General features: G+C 40.3%; 1 protein-coding gene across 1 annotated transcript; it reads left to right on the top strand.

Annotated features, from left to right (window-relative positions):
• The first annotated feature begins 4,570 nt into the window (after nt 1-4,570).
• On the top strand, nt 4,571-20,985 carry unc93a (unc-93 homolog A). Its single transcript, XM_063222316.1, has 8 exons — nt 4,571-4,765; nt 7,421-7,602; nt 8,145-8,374; nt 10,615-10,737; nt 12,150-12,361; nt 13,155-13,290; nt 14,428-14,559; nt 19,805-20,985. The coding sequence occupies exons 1-8, from the start codon at nt 4,676-4,678 to the stop codon at nt 20,107-20,109; spliced, it is 1,410 nt and encodes a 469-aa protein (XP_063078386.1). The 5' UTR covers nt 4,571-4,675; the 3' UTR covers nt 20,110-20,985.
• The last annotated feature ends 1,401 nt before the right edge of the window (nt 20,986-22,386 follow it).

Consider the following 22,386-nt stretch of genomic DNA (forward strand, 5'->3'; position numbering starts at 1 on the left):
CTGTGCGGGGATGCGAGAAGAATTTGGAGTTAGTGGAGTTGGAACACTGAACGCAGTTACCGCATTTGTAAAAGCCTGTAGGTCGACTGGGAAGCCAGGTCGTTGGAGATGGTGTAGGCATGTTCATGTCAGAATGAACAAGACGGTCACGGATAGTGCGGGCGCGCCTAAAAGTGAAAGTCGGGGGTTCAGAGCAGAAATCAGTTAGTGCAGGATCACTTTTTAACACATGCCAATATAATATAATACATATTTGTCTAAATTGATAAGTTAATGCTAGTCAGTGGAATCTTTCATTTGCCATTTATGCACAATAAAGTAAATATAGGTCGACCCAGTCAGCTCCAACTTCGAACGTCTCCAAATGTGTTACTTTTCTAAGCTTTTGTGGTATCGGATGTGATGCCATTTTACGGCTTGTTGGTTTGGGGTGCCTTGAAATTTTTCATGAATTCAAAGGGTGCCTCGCCTAAAAAAAGGTTGAGAAACACTGATCTAGACAGTGACCGCAAATTGAATTGTTGGACAAGGAGAATTTTTACATTCTAGTTTCAAATCTGTGCTTAACTCCACAAAAAAAAAAAAAAAAAATAGGGTGTAATATAGTCAAATGTTCTATCAAACAGCATCCTTGGCGGAGGTGTTTTGATTTTTTTTTTGGATACATTTCTACAAAAATACACATAGCCTACTGTCTTTATTTTGCTATAGATTTTCTGCAATGTTAATCCTGTTGCACTTTCATCTTCAAAATAACATGCACCTTCAAAAATCAAAAAGAGAAACTGGATGTTTTCAAGTCAATACAATCATGACATTTTTCGATTGACTGAATTGACCTGGATATACAGACTGATAATTAATGAGGTCAGGATAGAGAAAGGTAGTAAGTAAGTGAGTTGAAGTAGGTCGGCGTGATTGTGTAAGATCAGTTTAGATGTAGGGATTACGAGTAATGACACCTTACAGGATGCTCTGTGTCACTAACATACAGTATGTTGATATCAATTGAACCTTACCCCTTCAAATATCTGAGTCTGCAACATGATCTCACAGAATTCCGTGAGATGAACACGGACCCTTAGCGCAGCACTATGGCTCTCTGTAATGTAATAGCAATGTTGTTATGATGTAGTTAAGCATCTTCAGGAAGTGAATAGGGTCGCCGGCGACCCCTGCTGCAGTAAGAGGCTACAGTCTGTGGCAGTTTCACAGATTTTACCAGTTAGTTTAACAGTTTAGTAGTTAACAGTTAGTCACAGGGTCACGGAAGTGCTTTCCATGATGGGGACCTTCCATTGACTCTCATTCATATTTAACTAAATAGGCTAATATCTAACTGTGCAGTACAGCACAGCTTTGACTTTTTGTATTCCACTATTGTACTGGACCTGCACCATCCCACAAGAACACACACACACACACACACACACACACACACACACACACACACACACACACACACACACACACACACACACACACACACACACACACACACACACACACACACACACACACACACACACACACACACACACTGTACCAGGGACTGCACCTACCTGCACTACCTCAGTCCTGGAACATACACACACTATTGCTGCTGTCACTGTTATTATTTCTATTATTGTAATGTCTACATTCTATTTTTTATCTTATCTTCGGTTTACATGTTCAATGTTAAATGTTGATGTTAAATGTTAAATGTTTATTTGTACTCTATTTATTATTGACCACTTATTGTTACCAGTCCAGCACTGTTATCTGTTATGTCTTGCACTTTATGTCAGTCTGTAAAATGTCAGTCTTGTATATGTCTGTCCTGGCATGGTATAGAGAGAAAACGTAATTTCATTTCCCTTGTATGTCTTGTGCATATGAAGAAAGTGACAGTAAAGAAAATGTCTTTTGTACTTTTAGTTTGACCAATTACAATAAAATGACCAAGAAAAAAACTGCTAAAGTTGTGGGAACCGCAATTTGGTCTCCGAAAAGGACCCATTGTCAGGTTTTGGTATCCTAATTGGAACTTCAGGAAACCCACATAGGTACATAAACAGGCATACACACACGCACGCACGCAGGCTCTCTTTCATGCCAATATCTTTGTCTCTATCGTACTAAGTCACATCTTTATCTCTACATCCTCTCATTGAAAGCTCTGCACCCCCTGCAAAGCAACCCCCTGATAAGCATAGTTTTTAAGAACTATCATGGCAGTTACCTCGTTAAAATACCCTGAACTGACCAATATAATATCCATAAAGTTAATTCTCCTTAGATACCATTTTACAATCACTCACAATAAAGGTCATGCCCTTTGATGGTCCCCACCCACTTTATAGCTAACATTTTTTTTCCCTTCTTCTACTGTAACTTAGCTGTATACCGTATTCTTGTTGCTTCATGTCTTGATTTTTTTCTCATTTGTACAAGAGATTTTGTGAGAACAAGCATACATTTTCTCAGGACTGGCTTTCAAGTTCCATGAAGTAGGCCTACAGTGATGATAGCACTTTTATCCTTTTCCATGTTTGTATGTTTTAACCAGAAATGCTCGTAATGTGTTATGATAAGCTTGCAATTGACTCTAGGCCTTAACGGTACGGCACTCGTCTGCTACGTGGCCGACCCGAGTTTAAATCTGGCTCCGGCCCTTTTCCAACCCTTCCCCGTCTCTTTCTCCCAACTTGCTTCCTGTCATTACTTCACTATCCTATCCTATCCTAAATAAAGGCAACCCCCCCCAAAAAAAAAAACATAAAAAAAAAAGCTTGCTATTGACTCACATTTGAGTCACCTTAACCTCCGTCTGTGCCATGACAGTCCATTGTGATTGTCAATTGAGTTCAATCGCTTATTTGTTGAGTTTAATTGAGCCTGTCTGTAGTCTCACCTCGGCATTACACAGTGCAAGCCTATTCTGCTACAGTATTGACTGTTATTAATTCAAGAGGGAAAAGATTTTTAAAAGGTAGGTGAAAAATGACTGAAAAAGTCAAAATAGTTTAACAACAACATCATGTTCAATCCTTCTTGATTCCTCTTCATTCTTTCATGAGAAGATGAGGAGTCTGAACAGTCATGCAAGCGCATAGCTGTGTCATTTGGTGTAGCATGTATTAAGTTATAGCCTCTACTATTGACTATGCTACACATCTGTGTTAACAGGTATGCAATGAAATATAATTCTACACTAGTGTCTCTCAACAGGGCCTCTACAGACCCCCCAGGGGCGTTAGGGAGTCCACACTCAAATGGCCTATGTGGTATTTCTATGGAACTATGGAACTGTGAATTCACTTCTGTGTGTTGACATTTGTTTGTTGACGTTACACACTGATTGTGTAAACTCCATTGAATTTCCAGCAGTGGCGGAACAATTGCACATACGGCCCAGAGCAAAACACTGATAGGGTCCCCCCATATGGCCTGCCATGGTCACAATATAGGGCCCCCATGTTCTGAACTTGGCTTGACGTCTCTGCTCAGGGCACAGAAATACTCTATCACAGCACTGATCTACACTGTTAAATAGGCATATACCTGTAACATCTACCTATCCTGCACACCTCCACCTCTTATTGCCTCTTAACCCCTACCCCCACCCACTTCTCTCCTCTCCTCTTTAGGCGGTCATCCATTGGGGTGTCGGGCTTGTAGCCCATAAGTGGCCGGTTCATTTCAGCAGGTTGGTGTGTGCATGGCGAGTAATCAACCAGTGCTCTTCTCCATGCATCTCCATGACTGAGGCACCCTGAGCATAATACCATCCCACTGCACTGCTACCTTGAGATGCCGTTTGGCAACGCAGTCTCACCCCAAGTAGTCAATTTCTGACTACCTTGGACCAGACTGCAATTTTTGACGTCTTGGGTATTCCTTCCACGTCACATTTTGACTATGTGGCCTAACCCTAAACCTATTCCTAAACCTAACCTCAATGACGTTATGCTGCCACAAGGGGGCGCCTTTGAGGACATAGTCAAAATGTGACGTGGAAGGAATACCCAAGACGTCAAAAAATGCAGTCTGGTCAAAGGTACTCAGATATTGACTACTTGGGGTGAGACTGTGTAGCGTTTGGGGCTGCCCAGTGGCCATAAATGCAATTTGCAAATGCAAAGAGGCCTTTTCCAGGTCCAGGGAGAGGGGGACTCAGAATTGGGTCCACATTACGTTGTGTGTGTTGGGTGGGAGGGGAGGGGTCTGTCAGATGACTTTGTCCCGGGCCTGGCCGAAGCTGTCAGTGGCCCTGCTGAGTGCTACTACACTTACAGTATTGGGCTGATTGACACCTCTTCTCTTGTCAGCATGTACTTTGAACACGAAGCAGAGTTAACTTGACTTTCTTTTATTTACATGGGGTAGCCAGCCATATGCTGTATGCTGTATGTTGTTGACTTACTATATTTGTTGTCCCTGTCATGTACGCTACGTAACGGAGCAGAGCCGATGACAGCCCATGTTTAATGATTGACAAGATGGCCTCTGCTGATTAGATGGACGCCTTTAAAGGCCTTTGGGGTTGAGCTTTGTCCTTATTTCAGTCATACAATCTGGATACCTCTTCAGCTGATAAGGCGTGCTGGTTGTGCCTTTAAAAGGAACGTGCGGAGACCGGCAATCTTTTTTTTGCACCTCTTAGCCTGTGTGCTCCTGAAGAGTAGGCAACATGATTTCGAGAAATATGAAAAATGTCATTGTGGTGTCTGTTGGATTTTTGTCCCTCTTCACAGCGTATGGAGGACTGCAGAGTTTACAGGTAATAACTTCCATTTTGATGCATGTTCATTCCTTCAATTCAGGTTTTGGGTGCTCATTCAACAAAGTAGAATCAACAAATGTTTCTGTGTCTGTTGCATACTATGCATACTGTAAACATATTCAGAAACACATGGCAACTTGCTGCAGGGACTTTATTAAGTTACTTTAATGTAACAATGTGATGTCATGCATATTACAGTATAACCATTAGGCTACATTACAGTACATGTAGCTGATGCTATAACCCAAAATAGTGTACAGGGGGCTCCACAGGACTCTCCACTTGGAGTAACCTGTGGTTAGGTGACTTACTCAACCCATCTGGGATGCGACATGCGAGTAGAGGGGTGCAGGTATTGGGTACTGAACGCTCCACCCTGATATTTCGCACTGATAAGCGTACATGAATTTAATCTGTCTCCCTCTGACCGTAAGACCAACTCACTAACCAACAGATCACAACTGCCCCAGGGGTTAATAGTTAATAGCAAGGTTAATCGTTTATTTCATTTCATTGGCTGTGCTGAAAACTGTATGATCCAAGTTGCCCAATATTTTAATTTTTTTGTTCTCATTTCAACATGAGAAAAAATGAATGAAAATGTTGTCAACAATGGAACTTCAACGAATTTCGAATTTTTCCCAGTTGAAATGAGCCCTGCATCATAATTTAGTTACAGGTCATCTGACTGTCCAGATACATCAGCATTTGGAATAGTTTACTCCACACTTGCCTGTGCACCTTAACCTCCATCTCACACCAGTCCAGTGTGATTGTCAATTGAGTTCAATTGCTAATTTGTTGAGTTTAATTGAGCCAAAGCTCTCTGGAGCTGACCTATGCCTGTCTTGTCACCTCGGCATTACACAGTGAAAGCCTATTCTGCTACAGATTTGACTGTAAATAATTTAAGAGGAAAAATATTTTAAAAAGAGGTAACAAATGACAGAAGAAGTCTGAAAATAGTTGAATGATAACGTCATGTTCAATCCTTCATGATTCCTCATCATTCTTTCATGAGAAGATGAGGAGTCTAAACATAATGCAAGCACATTATAGCTGTGTCATTTGGTATAGCATGTACTGTATTACGTCTTACAATAGCCTCTATACTAAGCCCTCTAGCAAACACTACACACCTCCTCTAAAGACTCACTCATCAGCATCAGAGATGGCGTGAAAAGATAGACTATGCAAAAGATCAGGTCTATCAGGTCTGCACGTTCCATTCCTCGCGTTCACTTTTTATTGGGCTTCTTTTTTTGGCATGACAGTATAGTTCAATAAAACGTCATAATTGCCATTTGTAAAGGTACCTGTCCAATACACACAACTCTACAACTGTCAATTGGCTACTGCTGCATTATCTTGTTGCTATAGTGGGTTTATGATTCCAGATTGCACTTCTGAATGATGAGGTGTTCAGGAAATGCTCAAAGACCAAGTAGACCCTTGACTTAGCAAACAAGTAGGACAATGGACTTGAGACTCAGGAAACAGTATACTAATAACATACCTTAGTTCCTAACAAGGATGATAAAATTACAATGGGATGTGCTATATTTCTTATGAAGGGGGTTGATGGGTTTGACTGTTTCTTAAAACCAATGATTTGAATACAGTACAGTCAGTGGTGGTTCTAGGCTACACCAACATTACCAGGGGGTCTGAGATGACGCCATTATAGATTTTAGAGGGGCACATAACGGCAAACAGGTCAATGTTCTATTTTAAATATTTGATGTCACATTTACCTTTCATTTATATTTATATTCTTTACAACTCGATTATTTCAAAATGGGAAAATGATTAATATTTTTAACTGCAGGCGTTTTTTATGTAGGGATATTCAATGAAAAGTCACAGAGGGACAGTTTTTCAAATTCCCTAAAGTGAAGGGGCCCAACATAGAATCTGTATAACTGTAAGCAGAATGGTGTCTGAGGTTAGGGTGCGAAACAAGCAGATAGCTTTCGAGACATAACAGATATTCGCTTCTCTATTTCTTAGTAGCCTTAGGATGGTCTATTTACTGTTTCAGATAATATTTCATTCTCATGTGCATGCATAATAGAGATATCCCCAACCTGAAATGTTAGTGGTCGCAAATTATGCACGGCCACCGATAGCACATATATTTGTTTTCATTTTGTTCTGACCTCATGGGGGGGGGGCAGAACCTTGCCGTCCATGGGCCGCATCTGGCCCCAGGGCCTCCATTTGAATAGCCCTAGTTCCAGATGTGTCGAGAAGCAGAACGAGTTCACATCTTTGATTGTGTGCGTCCCATTGTTTTTATGTACTTCATTTTAATATACTGTACCATATACTAGGGCTGTAACAACATTGTATTTAACCGAGAAATCGTGAGAGTCACGATAATCTATCGTGGTGCAAGAAGGCAGTATCGTGACACACCCTTTCAAAGTACTGTTACCATTCATCCAAGCTTCAAATGTGAAAAAACCCAATGAATCAATTTTTATAAAATAGATTTTAAAAATCGGGCGGTGTATCAAACCGTAGGTCCAAAATCATGTTATGAACCAAATCATGAGTTGAGTGTATCGTTACAGCCCTACCATATACAGTTTCAGGTGTGGTGAGGAGCAGACTGAGTTCATAATCTTCATCTTATGTGTCCCCATGCAGAGCAGCCTGAACGCTGAGGAGGGCATGGGGGTGATCTCCCTCAGTGTGGTCTACGCCTCCATAATCGTGTCCTCCATGTTCCTCCCCCACATCCTCATCAAGAACCTGGGCTGCAAGTGGACCATCGTGGCCTCCATGGCCTGTTACATCACCTACTCCTTTGGGAACCTCTACCCTGGATGGTGTGTATTTAAAATGCCAATGCCATTCCATATGATAGAGTATGATATGATATGATATGATATGATGTAATGTAATGTAATGTAATGTAATGTAATGTAATGTAATGTAATATAATATAATATAATATAATATAATATAATATAATATAATATAATATAATGTAATATAATACAAACATGTCAGTTGTTCTGGGCCCAGGGAAAGGGAGGCTCAGAATTGAGAGAGTAGTCCAATTTGTGTACAGAGTTTAATTAAAAAAAAGCAACAACAACAACCTGTAACCTGTTACATTTTTACAGTGTAACAAAATTCTGCACACAAATTGGACTACTCACACACATGCAAAACCGCTTCTCACACCACCAAAGTAAAACACAGTTTTCAAAATCGGGACATACTCACGCCTTGGCCCAATACCATGCCACAGCTCAGAGCCACCCTCATCCCCACCCACACACACACAAACACACACAAACACACAGACACTTTTGCAGGCCTCACTAATGCTGCCTTGCTTGCTCTCCTCTCCTTTCCTCCCCAGGGTCACCCTCATCCCCACCTCCGCCATCCTGGGTCTCGGTGGGTCCCCCCTGTGGTCAGCCAAGTGCACCTACCTGACCATCAGCGGCAACCGGCAGTCGGAGAGAGAGGGCAAGAAGAATGAGGACATCATCAACCTGTACTTCGGCATCTTCTTCTTCATCTTCCAGTCCTCCGCCGTCTGGGGAAACCTCATGTCTTCCCTCATCTTTGGCCAAAACACAGAGAAAGGTAGACTACAAAGGAAACCATGTTCTTTAAAAAAAACAAAAAACAAAAACCCAACAACAAACATTATTGGGGCTGCCCCCTTGCACGGGTGAGGCATAAATTGCAATTTTGTTGTGTGCAGTGTGCAGTGAACACTTGTGTGCTGTGAAGTGCTGTGTCACAATGACAATGGGAGTTGGAGTTTCCCAGGTGGGTTTTATTAAGAATTCACACATACCTGTAGATGGTAGGCGTCTGAACAGCCATTTCCAATAATAAAATGCAAAAGTCAAAAAATGGTGCTTACATAATTTTGCAATAATATAAAGAAGTGAAAAAGAAAGAAAAAAACAGACCACAGTCCGGATTGGAATGCGACAACAGTTGGTAAGCAATGTCCAATATGTTCGGTCGGTCACTGCAATGTACAGTAAATGAGCGACTTTGCCCTTTTTTCCACAACAAATGTTCCACAACACTTAATCACAAGAATTAACTAGACTGCCTGTGCAGTCGCCTTCGACTGCTTAAGGTATATCCCCGAAACGCGACGCTTCCAGTCCCCCGTCATTCCTACCACTCCCGTCCACCATTTCGTAAACGTATATGATACATACAGACGTGACATGACGTGCATAGGCTTAAAACCAAACGACTATTGTGAAAATGAAGCAAAAAATGGGGCAAATGGTAATACTGTTTTTATGGTTCAGTGGATATACCACATTAGGTACAGTGTAATAACCAGTGTAACAATATTTAATACAATGTAATACCAGTGTAACACAGACATTTTTTTTTACTTACATCATGAGTTTTTGCGTAAGTGGTATTACATGGATTTGCATATTGTTACACTGGTATTACACTATATTACATGGTATTGCATACTGTTACACTCGTTATTACACTGTACCTGATATTGCATATTGTTACACTGGTATTACACTAGTATTACATGGTATTAAATATTGTTACATTGGCTATTACACTGTACCTAATATGGTAGATTCACTAAAGTGGTGAACCATTAAAATAAGGTGTTACCGGGCAAATCAATCCACCCAGTCAGAAGTTATGGGCCAAATGAAAATTCCGCCATTTTGAAAGTGTTGTCTTCCAAATTCGAATCAGTTCATGAACCTACCCTAGAGCATTCACACACAAAATCTGGGACAAATCCATCCACCCGGTCAGTAGTTATGGGCCAAACAATAATTCGGCCATATTGAATTCAGCCATCTTGAAAGTGTTGACCTCCAAACTCGAATCAGTTCATGAACCTACCCTAGAGCATTCACACACCAAATCTGGGACAAATCCATCCACCCGGTCAGAAGTTATGGACCAAACAAAAATTCGGCCATCTTGAATTCAGCCATCTTGAAAGTGTTGACCTCCCAACTCGAAGCAGTTCATGAACGTACCCTAGTGCATTCACACACCAAATCTGGGACAAATCCATCCACCCGGTCAGAAGTTATGGACCAAACAAAAATTCGGCCATCTTGAATTCAGCCATCTTGAAAGTGTTGACCTCCAAACTCGAATCAGTTCATGAACCTGCCCTAGAGCATTTACCCAAAAAATCTGGGACAAATCCAAACATCCGTTCAAAAGTTATCGCGTTAACACGAAAGACCTTACGCGGCGGCGGCGGCGCACGCAAAACCATTACATCCCCGACGCTCCGCGTTTCGGGGATATAATTATGCATTTGCATAGTAGGTCATGTTTGATTTGGGACTCATCCCATACACATCATCCCTCAACTTGTAGGTGTGTCACAGTAGGATAAAAATCAATTGAAGAAAGGAGCGGGAGCACACTGAAGACTTTGTAAATATCAAAATGTTTGTCGGGTGTTTGCACCTGATAAATGGTTCAAACTTTAGGCCGCAGTCTGCTCCACCTTCTCTCTTGAACTGACATACGTAAGGTCAAATGTCAAAGAAAGTGTAAGATCATGCACTTTATGCACTGCACTAGGTGTAGGTGTTTGCTGTTGAAATTCTCTATGTGATACGATGCTATGTTTGTTTTGTGGTTGATAAGTGATGTGATGCTATGGTATTTGTTAGCAGTTGATATTCCCGAAGAGATGTGATGTGTGATTCGATGCTATGATATTTGTTTGCTGTGGAAATTCACAATATGATGTGATGTGTGATGCGATGATGTTAATGTTATGATGCTTGTTTGCATTTGATATTCACGATGTGATGTGGTGTCTGATGTGATGCTATGGTGTTTGTTTGCAGTTGAAATTCCCGAGGAGCAGCTTAAGTACTGTGGGGCAGCGCTCTGTTCGGAGGACTACGTCCAGGCCAATACCACACGGCCTCCTCAAAACCTTGTCAACACACTGCTATACTGCTACATCGGTAAGGTGCACTTGGAGGGGAAATGCAAGTATTTAAATTGATACTGTCCCATTTTTGGAAATAAGCTTATTTTACACCTCCCCTTGAGTTAAATAGTAAGGTTTTACCGTTCTCCTGTATTTTCAACCGTTCTCTGGCTATGGCAGTGCAAATTTTACCTCCATGCTAGCAGTTAACATTGAGTGCTATGAGACCAGCTCGCAGCTAACTGGTCTCATAGGACTCAATGTTAACTGTTAGCTTGGAGGTAAAATGTGCACTGCCATAACTAGAAAACGGTTGGAAGTACAGGAGAAAGGTAAGAGCCTATTATTTAAATCAAGGGGAGGTGTAAAATAAGCTTATTTCCAAAAATGGGACAGTATCACTTTAACCATTGTTGACACAGATTTAAACAGTTTTTGAATCCATTCACTGATTGTAATTCAATGCTGCTTAGCTATTGACAAACCAAACGGCTCTGAAATGGATTAGAATGGATTAAAACCTCAATTCTTATCTGAACTAGACGTGATAATGATGGACATGATAAGATGAGCACTGATAGGAGTGTCTGCCTGAGAACGAATGTCTGTTTCAGACGATTTCCAGCCTTGATATTTATGATTTTTACAACATACTAATCTGGGTGATTGACTGACAGTACCGTGTAAATTCAACACTTAGGGCACACACAGGGCAACTTGTTGAGCAGCGTGCAGACAATGATTTCATAAGATGTTGTTTAGACTGTTTATTACATGACATTTCTGTCAAGAGAACTTGGATTAGCCGTAGACAACTTTTTTCAACCATTTAGCAAATCTTGATGTTGCCATACAATATTGCTTAAAAAGTTACCCTGTATACCTGTATCATTACATTTAGAGACAGGGCAAGTTTAGACCTAAGTTGAGAGTGAGATTTTGTTGATCCAACTTGTTGCTTGTGAGCAGTCTAAGGGCTGCTGTAGCACTGCACAATTTACTGTGGGCCTATAGTACCGAAGTAGTGGAAGTAAGAGTAGAGAGGCTAATCCCATTGACCTCAGTATTCCATTTTTACACATGAAGCCTTTGTTTAACACATACAGTAGATTGCCATTGACATAGTTCCACAATAGTTCCAGGAAGTGGGTGTAGAACACAGAAAGTGACCATACTTTTTTATGCTCTACACCCACTTCTTGGATTTATAGTGGATGTAATTCATTCATAATTCAAACAAAGGTAAATTAAATTCATTTTTAATTCAGCGTTGCTTGTTATGTTGTGGCTCTGTGTCTCCAGCAAACAGAAAGCTGCTGCGAAGAATTATTTTAATCTACGTGTATCATGCCACCAACCGACCACCTGTTCTCTGATTGCCACAACTCTGAACTCCATGGCTCTGTAGGGCCTACTTGACTGTGAATATCCATTTCATAACAACAGGTGTAGGAGTGTTGGCCATGATCATAGTGGCTTTGTTCCTGGATAACATCGACCGAGACAATGCCAGAGAATTCCGTGGCAACCGGACTCCATTTTGTGGCACCTTCTTGGCCACCTTCAAGCTCCTGAGGGACAAACGGCTGGTCATGCTTATTCCTCTCACCATGTACAGTGGTTTTGAGCAAAGCTTCCTGTCCGGTGAATACACTAAGGTACACAGTCATTATCAGTGTTGCCAGATGTACGATAATTATCATATTTGTACAATAATGTTGTCCATTTCGATTAAAATGTTAAATGAAATGGTCAATGTAAAATTAAAATGTGATGTAGGATAATTTCAGAGTTCTCATTTAATTCATTTTGATGCCTTGAAACAACAATTCAGGTCTTCTACGATATTTTCCTCCCAAAAAACCCGCCTAAACGATAATTTTGAGGTTTTGGTACGATAATTCAGCATTTTCAATCTGGCAACACTGGTCATTATGCATTCATTATGTCAAAACACAACAAACCCCTCACCAACCAGCAGATTATTGTATCTATTTTTTGACCTTTTTGGAAACATACCCCTTGATTGTGTCTAAATTTGAATAGGGTCGGCCATCTAGGAATATTCCCCTTTTTATCTGCTCATTTAGTATAAGTAATCCAATAAATAATATTTTTTGTCTAACAAACACAAAAAGATCCTGTAACACACAATGCAAAACCATTGCTTGCCCCCTCTGAAATAGATGCATCTTCATCAGCTACTTCACATAATGGCGTACAACCTAGTTGAGGGTGGTTTAGTATTGGCCTTATACACAGTAAAACATGCACTGTTAATTCAGCATTTAGACTGTACCCTGGGACGAAATACACTATAGAAGATCAATTATCTCAGAAGTGTTCAATTAACATTGTTTTTTTTCTCCTGTGTAGTCATAGCAGCTTTTTCCAAGGAAAGAAGAGGTCCATGCTTACTTACTTACATACTTACTTATTTGTGCCCTACAGAACTATATCACCTGTGCACTAGGAATACACAATGTTGGCTTTGCCATGATTGCCTTTGGAGCGACTAATTCTCTGAGTTCCTTTGCTTTTGGGAGACTGGCGAAATACACTGGGAGGATTGCACTATTCGGTTTTGGTAAGACTGACCACATACTACTACTACTACAGCCGCTGACATTTGTGCCTGTGGTCCATTTCTTGGAACTGTAGTTGCTAACTATGTTAGCTACTCTGTTGGTTCCCATTGGCAACTCCCCAAGTTGTGAACTGGCTAACAACTTCAAGAAACACAACCCAGACCGGTATTTTCTCATTTTGAAGCAGTGTTGCCAAAAAAATATCACAAAAAGTTGCAATTGGGAGTCTGAAAAATCTCAAGATTTCATCATGACGTCACATACTACATCATAGCATGACACACACACACACACACACACACACACACACACACACACACACACACACACACACACACACACACACACACACACACACACACACACACATACAGCATAGATACGTCACATACAGCAGAGCCTGCGTCATCATAGCATCACACACATGGTCTATTGTTATAACCCTGAACTCCACTGTCATCAGAGTTGACATACTGTCAGTGTCAATCATGCAGCAGTGTCAATCACACAGCTTGATAGAAATAATTTTTCCACTCGCAAGATGATTGTTTTCAGTTAACAGATTTAGCTAACGTTGCTAAAGTCACTTGACGTTTAGGCACCTGAGAAAGCTAAAAGTTCAAGGAGTGAGGGTGGTGGTCTAATACTGAATTTTTTCAGTGTGCTATCCACCCTTAATCCTTGAACGTTTTTACATTTTGGTAGGGGCATTTTAGCCTTTATTACAAGAGGACAGTGAAGAGTGCCACAGCAAATGAGGGAAGAAAGATAGAGGGGGATGGCGTTGGGTTTGGACATGGTCCTGGCCAGACTCGAACCTGCCAACAGGTCCATCTGCACAAAGAGCCTGCACATGTTCTTCTGGTCTTAACTTATAACATTGAATGTTCCATGTACAAGACAAGCAAGCAATTCACAAGAAAGATTATGTGTTGTACTACTACAGTATAAAAACTGCAGTGTACAGTGCTGGGGGGCACATGTGGGCCCCGTGTCTGGACCTCGGGCCCTAATCGAATAGGCCTGATGTACAGGGGCGGTCCAAGGAGCGGGCCAACTGGGCAATTGCCCGGGGCAGCACCATTGCGAAACAGCACCATTTCCTCACTGCTTTTTTTGTTTTTGTCACACCACAGCGGCGCTCATAAATCTCAGCTGCATCATCGCCCTTCTGTTCTGGAGGCCCCATCCGGACCAGCTGCCCGTCTTCTTTGTATTTCCTGCACTCTGGGGCATGGCGGATGCCATTTGGCAAACACAAACTAATGGTGAGTTCAGTCCACCATAACACAGACTCCAAGTGATATTCCAACATTCTTGGAAATGTGCTCAGTTCCCGCCTCCCTTTGAGGTAGCCCCTTAATGCATGCCGTACCTCCAGTGGCACGCTGTATAAGACATTGAAAAGTGAACTACCATAGTACTACAATACTATGACATAACACATGGCCTTTAGTGATGCAAAATTTATATCGCTGTCTTAACGGGTTAATGTAAATAGCATTACATTTCTTCAGTTCTCTGAAGCTGAAGTTCTCTAGCTTTTCTCTGAGTCTGGAGTTCCAAGCTAACATGTTGTTATTGAAATAAATGGGTCCAGCTATAATTAGGGATGTGCAAAAGAATCTGTAAAGTTCTTGAATGAATGACCAGGACAACAAATGCAGTGAACTATTATTTCTTTACTTCATTCTCAAAACCCTGCTACAGATTCTGCTTTGCGCCTTCTGGTTTCCTTTTCTATCTGTCTTCTGCTTCCCCCTTTTCTAACTTGAACTTGAACTCCAACTTGCACCACCTTGTGGCTAGAATTAACAATGGACACAATACTGTGAATCATGAACATTACAGAATCGTCATGGCAATGCATCGCGAAACTTTCTTTCACAATATACTTCATTGATTCATGATGAGGTATCGCAATACTTATTTCCCAAATATACTGCATTGATTCATGACAATCAATTATTTAATAATAATAGAATTCTATTTGCCACTGGTTCATTTTTTTCACTAGAGAGTAGGTAACATTTCTGTTGTGATGGAAGCTCTCTCAGAGATGCTAAAATGCTTAAATAAAACAAACTGACTAATGAATGCTACACAGCAACTGACAAATAAGCTGTATTTTTACACATTTACTGAAGTAAATATTGCAATGCATCGCAAATAGTACATGACTCGCAATGCATCGTGATAGAATCGCATCATGGCATGTGTATCATGATGCGAACTGAATCATGAACCCTTTGCCAATACCCACCTAGCTATTATATGCTAACTTGGAGGTACAAGTTGCTTCTCCAGACTCACGGAACAGGACAAAGGTATAAGGCAACTAGAAATGAGCACATCTTCATAAATGGTGGAATATGGCTTTCAGTGTTAATTCCAGAATAAGATTGAAACCAAAATATTTGTATTGGCTCACTCTGAATGTATCTAACACATATTGATTAGGCCTACCAAAGAGATATCAAAAGTAAAAGTAAAAAAAGAAAGACAGTTTCCCTCCAAAACAGGTAGCTTATTGTAGACTTATGTAGGCTACTTATGTCTTACGATAAACTGACTCTGTGCTGGTTGGACCAAGTTTGTGGTGGATTCTTGTTAGGTTTTTAGTGTTTTTCAGTAACAACACAGCCTATTTAGCTCATTTAGTACAATTGAGTAAATGGTGTATGTAATATCATGTGCTATTGTTGTACTTACATCATTAATTTTCTTTTACTTCTGACACCTCTGTCGAACAATGAAACTCACTCCCTCAAAATACTAAGTAAGATGTAATGGCTGACGAGGTGACCAGTTCCTCAAAGTTATTGGCATAAGTTTACTCTGGCGACGTGCACGGATACAGAGTTACCCTCACCAAGACATTAAGTTCCTGGAACCGGTCGACCTTGAAGGTTGTTATCCTCCTTCTCTGCCGTTAGGGTAGGGTATTTCTCTTCATCTATTACTGCATGTAAAGTTGAAGGAGCCATGCCGACTGCACCAGAATGTAGTGAGCAAGATAGACGCTTCACTACCGCAAGCACGGAACTTAGACGGGCCTAGAATCTTCGTTTTGAATGCCGACGTTGTGATTTTTTAATTTTCCACTCATATGCAAGATCGTGTTCCTTACCCTTAAGGGCTAAGCATACTGGGTGTCAGTTCATGCATACTTGACATACGCTAATGGCTTGTGCCATTTTCTGACTCGTCCACCAGCAGGGACCAGGAAGTAGGCAGAAAGAACATGAGATGACTAGGCCTACAGTTGCCCAGTTTAGAGAAGAGTAGCCTAGAGTAGCCTAGAGTAGCCTAACTACTAGACTACAGAAGGAACCCTGCATCATTTTGATCAAATCTATGTTTTATTGTGAGAGAGAGAGAGAGAGAGAGAGAGAGAGAGAGAGAGAGAGAGAGAGAGAGAGAGAGAGAGAGAGAGAGAGAGAGAGAGAGAGAGAGAGAGAGAGAGACTTTATTAATCCCCAAGGGGGAAATTGAGTGCCACCTGGTCATACACACAACACATGACAGGAAGACAGGACAAATACATAATAAATAAGAGCTAAGAAATAAATAAAAACAGTCCATCATAAAAACATGCAAAGAATCTCAACAACATTGTAAAACCATTAAAAAGTCACTCAGCAGCTGTTGTTAAAAATTCTGATAGCTGCAGAAATAAAAGATCTTATAAACCTTTCGGTGGAGCATCTAGGTAGGAGGAGCCTTTGGCTTCTGCCACTTTTTGTGATCAAGCTGAACAATGGGTGGTCATCCATGCTCAGTACAATTTTTGTCTTCCTCATTGTCCTCTCCTCTAAAATCTGCTCCACCAAATTAAAACATACACCCGTGATGGACCCCGCTTTCTTGATGAGCTTATTCAGCCTGTTCCTGTCCTATAAATAGCTAGAACAGTGGTGTGCGACAGAATCTGCCGTTTCTCTCATAAACAGCAGAGGGCACACTTTCGAAATGTCAAGCCCTGTGAAGGTAGAACTGTAAATGTGTCGCAAATGAGCTGAAGGATCTATCAATGGTCTGGCGCTTTCGATGACGTCATTAATGGTTCTAGAGACAAAAGTCGCTAAGTACTTGCAGGAAGTCTGACAGAAGGCTTTACCTTTACTCCGTCCTCGGAATGAATTGTCACTCCATCAGCCAATCAGAAAAGAGAATTCTGTTGCAAAGGCAGATTATGGGGCACCTAGGTCATGCCGGGAGACTTAGGTACCCCATATACTATATTGTTGTAAATGAACAAAATAGTGTCCTGTTGTACCTGCATAATTTCACTCAGGCTATTCTTCATCAATCTTCCCTCCCTTACCCCCGCACTTTGCTCCTCATGCTGTTTTGGCTCCCATGCACCACCTGTCACTGTCATCCCCAAATTCACTTTCAAGCACTCATCAAAGTTTAAACGGCGCTAGAAATAACAGAAAATTCTGTCTTCATAACCAGGTTTCTCCAATCACGCCTGTTTTCAACTTCCCTTTTTCAGTTAGAGGTAGAACATGTGTATAAAACTAAAAGTCACTAAACAGCAATACACAAGTGAAATGAGAGTATTGATTAATGTCCCATTATCATGACAAACAGACTTAGTTTTTTTGTACTTGATAATATAAAGTGATAGTCATAATAAATTTTACTAAAGAACACCATTAATTAATATTATATTATTATTAATATAAATAATATTATTATTAATAATAATAAAGTGACAGTCAATCGTTGAAATTGCAGCTCTCTATGGAGTTCTGTTCCCTGACCAGAACGAGGCAGCGTTTGCCAATTACCGCATGTGGGAGTCCTTGGCTGGTGCCATAGGGTTCGCTTACAGCATCCTCCTCTGTCTCTCCACCAAGATCTACATCCTCCTGTCCATGCTCATCCTCACCAGCATCACCTATCCCCTGGTGGAGTACCACCATTACAAACACCCAGTGGAGGCCCCAAGCATCACGCTAGGGGTGCCCAACCAGTCGATCGCGAGCCACCAGTCGATCTCGAGGGGAGTGGCAGTCGATCGCGAGACATGTAGTAATGTGAAGGGGAAAATACTGTCTTTCAAAAGTAGGCTGTAGCAAGCTGGTTCTGTATTGGTTAGATAATTAGTCCCACGGTAACAGCATGAGGGGAAAGCATTAGGACGTGACCTTAAGGGTATTGCAGTTGATTCATGTGTGCACACATGTAACATCGGGTGAGTAACAGACGTGTGCGTAACATGCGTTATGACGCGGCGATATGCGAGGATCTTCGTCCAAATCGCTAGTCGCATGCATCATCGCTAACTGCGTTTATCGTGTGCCGCGTGTAGTAAGGGAAATGTTAGTTGTTGACATGTATGGAATTCACTTCAATTTGTGCTGTTTCTTGCTCCAGTTGTGGACAAAACGATTGGCCAAATTCACAATAGAAAGCCTTTGCTGTGCTACTGTCCCAGAGAGCTGGAAAAAAAACCTTCATAGAAGAAGTCACTCTTAACAGGGGTGTTAACCAATCCAATGAGTTCTCTCATTGCTCTCTCTCTCTCTCTCTCTCTCTCTCTCTCTCTCTCTCTCTCTCTCTCTCTCTCTCTCTCTCTCTCTCTCTCTCTCTCTCTCTCTCTCTCTGTCTCTCTCTCTCTCTCTCTCTCTCATTGCTCTCTCTCTCTCTCTCTCTCTCTCTCTCTCTCTCTCTCTCTCTCTCTCTCTCTCTCTCTCTCTCTCTCTCTCTCTCATAGTAAAGTGAACTTAACTAGCCTACTATTTACCCATAACAAATGGTGAATTTCTGAGCCCTTTTAAATTTGTAGCCTACCACTGAAGGCATGATAATGCTTCATCATATTTTAGAAAAAGGGTCTATGTCTCTACATATGCCTTTTTATATAGCCTACCAAATGTTTATCATTTTGAAATTGTTTCAGTTGTTTATGACTTGTGTATCATGACTGAAATTATCTCTGCATACTATCAGTGCTCCATTGCTTTGTAAACATAGGCTATTCAACACACTTTAAAAACACACTGAAAAGATACGGCCATAGTAGCCTACTAAAAACATTTTGTTCATAATAATGGTGAATATTTCCATACTGACATCCTTAAATTTGACTTGGTAGATCACGGCAGACCATCAACTTCAAAAGTAGATCTCGGTTAAAAAAAGGTTGGGCACCCCTGCGCTAGAACATGCCATCAAGACAGATAGTGTAGAAGTTGTTAAGAAGAGTAGTGATATGAGTAGTAAGTTATGAATCAGTTCAGAATCAAGTTTAAACGGCGCTAGAAATAACTGAAAATCTTGTCTCCATAACCATGCTTCTTCAATCGCGCCTGTTTCCAACATTGTTATGAGTGGATGGGATGGGGGGGTCAATTGACTAAGTGTTACTGCTAATTGTGATTAATGTGACACATTTGCTTTGCATGAAGTCATAATTGCTTGTAGTCATTGTATGTTCCAGGTTTAAAAAAAAAACATTATAAGTCTAAATAAAGTAACAGTCAATGGTTGAAATTGCAGCTCTCTACGGAGTTCTGTTCCCTGACCACAAGGAGGCAGCATTTGCCAATTACCGCATGTGGGAGTCGCTGGGCTTTGTCATAGCGTTTGCGTACAGCACCTACATCTGTCTCTCCACCAAGATCTACATCCTCCTGTCCATGCTCATCCTCACTGCCATCACCTACCTATGGGTGGAGTATCACCACTACAAACACCCAGTGGAGGCCCCAAGCTTCGCGCTAGAACCTGTCAGTGAGACAAAAGCCGAAGTGAAAACAGAAGAAAAGGATGATGTAGGGCATTATAAGGAGACCTATATGTAGTAGGCCACATGCTTAACTCACTTAATGTCAACGACGCTTAAGTGCGTCATTTCACATCCTAATGTCCAGAACGAATGATGCTGTCAATTCCGTTTTTATGGTGTGTTGTTGGCATAGAACACCTGAAATGCTGAAAATGCTCTGGCACTGTATTGTTGTATGGTTAAAAAATGGTTGGCATCCAATGAGTTCAGGTTGTAGACCTACCACATAACCCAATACAGGATTCTATTGGCATCAAGGATAAATGCAAATGAATACATTTACAGCCATAACCGAGGGTCAGCTGTGCTGTTGATAAGCAAAATAAAATATTGTAATGTAGGAAAAGGAATAATGACTGATTGACAAACTACCTGTAATTGCATGCAGTGTACAGTTCCAAATGATTAGTATTAGTGATAAGTTTCTGTTCAATGTACATTATACCATTTTTTTATAAAGTTGTGATTCAGTGCATTACCTTTTCTTGCCTTTGAACAATTGTGCTATAGATTGAATCATGCTATTTGTCTTTTATTAAAAAAAGACATAGACTGAAAAACAAAAGTCGAAGAAGACCAATGCACCATCCTGCTGATCTATAAGCAGACTATCAAAGAGATTCTGAGCTTGATACATTTTATATTACAATTATTTCTTCCAGAGCAGTTATGATTACAGTTGTCATGTGACCTTTTTTGGGATGAATGCATATTGTAAATAGTATATTTATTTCGAAATGATTTAGCACACCTATGTATGTATCCACAAGCACTAAAACATGTCATTTTTTGTCTTCTCAATTATGTTATCTAACTGTATGTATGTAGCTGTACAATCTTTCCTCAGGTTTATATTATGCACTTTATAATGTTCTATGTAAATAAAATGACATACCCAAATCTCCCAAATATATTATTCATGTCTCTGCAATTTTTGGTAACACTTCCAAATAAGGGGCCATAATTAACAGCAACATAGCTATAACCTAATACTTTAGTAAGGGTCAATAATCATTACTTAACGCCATATTAGACACATATTAATTGCTATTAATGCATATGTCAAATATTAGCAAGCGTTACTTAACTATTGGATAACTATTACCTTGTGTTACAAGTTCATAGCATAACAATTATTTAACTAATAGATAAGTAAAGGTACAGTAATAGCTAAGTAGCTATTAGGTCATACTTAACTAAGGACCAAAATTAACACTTACTTAATACAAAAGTAAGGAATAACTAATGAATAAATAATACCGAAATATTGTCTATAGATTGAGTACCCATCATGCACTGCACTTCTTGGAGCTAATATTTTCAGACATTAACTTAATTATCACAAAGGAATGGTTTAGTTTCGCTTCAAAACTATTACTCTTCATAATGTTCTGCATTTATTGTAGGGTTTTTACCATTAAAACTAATAAGTGGTATATGAACAAATTGCATCTCATCACCCCACCATCATTGAGAAGTGTACGTCCAATCCTTGCTATATAGTGGCTCCTGTTGCCATTATTACAGTGATTTGAACGAGTGAACGCTAGACGTCACAGTAGATTATTTACTTAACTATTAGGTATGCACAGCCAACTGTATTATAAGGGTCCCAAACACCAATATCTATCCATTAATTAACCATTAGTTATCCTCAGCCAACTCTATGTTAAGGGTCCCAACTCCCAATATTTATGTATTATTTATCCATTAGTTATGCCATACTTTTGTATTAAGTAAGTATTAATTTTGGTCCTTAGTTAAGTATGACCTGATAGCTACTTAACTATTAACTGTGCCCTTACTTATCTATTAGTTAAATAATAATATGTTATTCTGCCCTACAAAGGCAAAGCGCAGTAACTACAGCAACATTGAAACTGTCAAAAAGTCCTTCAAAGTGTTGGTATCAGGTTGGATATTGTACATTAGTTATGGCAAATTGTACACTGTAATATCGCTAAAAGGGAAACATTTGGACCATGCAGCTATTTCACAAGATAAAGGAGGTGTAATGAACACCATTTTCAGACAAAATATGAAGTTACTGCACTTTGCCTTTGTAGGGCAGTATTGTTATCTAATAGTTAAGTAACTGCTTACTAATGCTCAACATATGCATTAATACCAATTAATATGTGTCTAATATGGCGTTAAGCAATGATTATTAACCCTTACTTAAGTATTAGGTTATAGCTACTTTACTGTTAATTATGGCCCCTTATTTGGAAGTGTTACCCAATTTTTTTTCAAAATGGCTTTTGTGGTATTCACAATAATATCTTTGTACATA

Source organism: Engraulis encrasicolus, chromosome 18 (assembly GCF_034702125.1).
Source record: "Engraulis encrasicolus isolate BLACKSEA-1 chromosome 18, IST_EnEncr_1.0, whole genome shotgun sequence".
Lineage (NCBI taxonomy): Eukaryota > Metazoa > Chordata > Actinopteri > Clupeiformes > Engraulidae > Engraulis > Engraulis encrasicolus.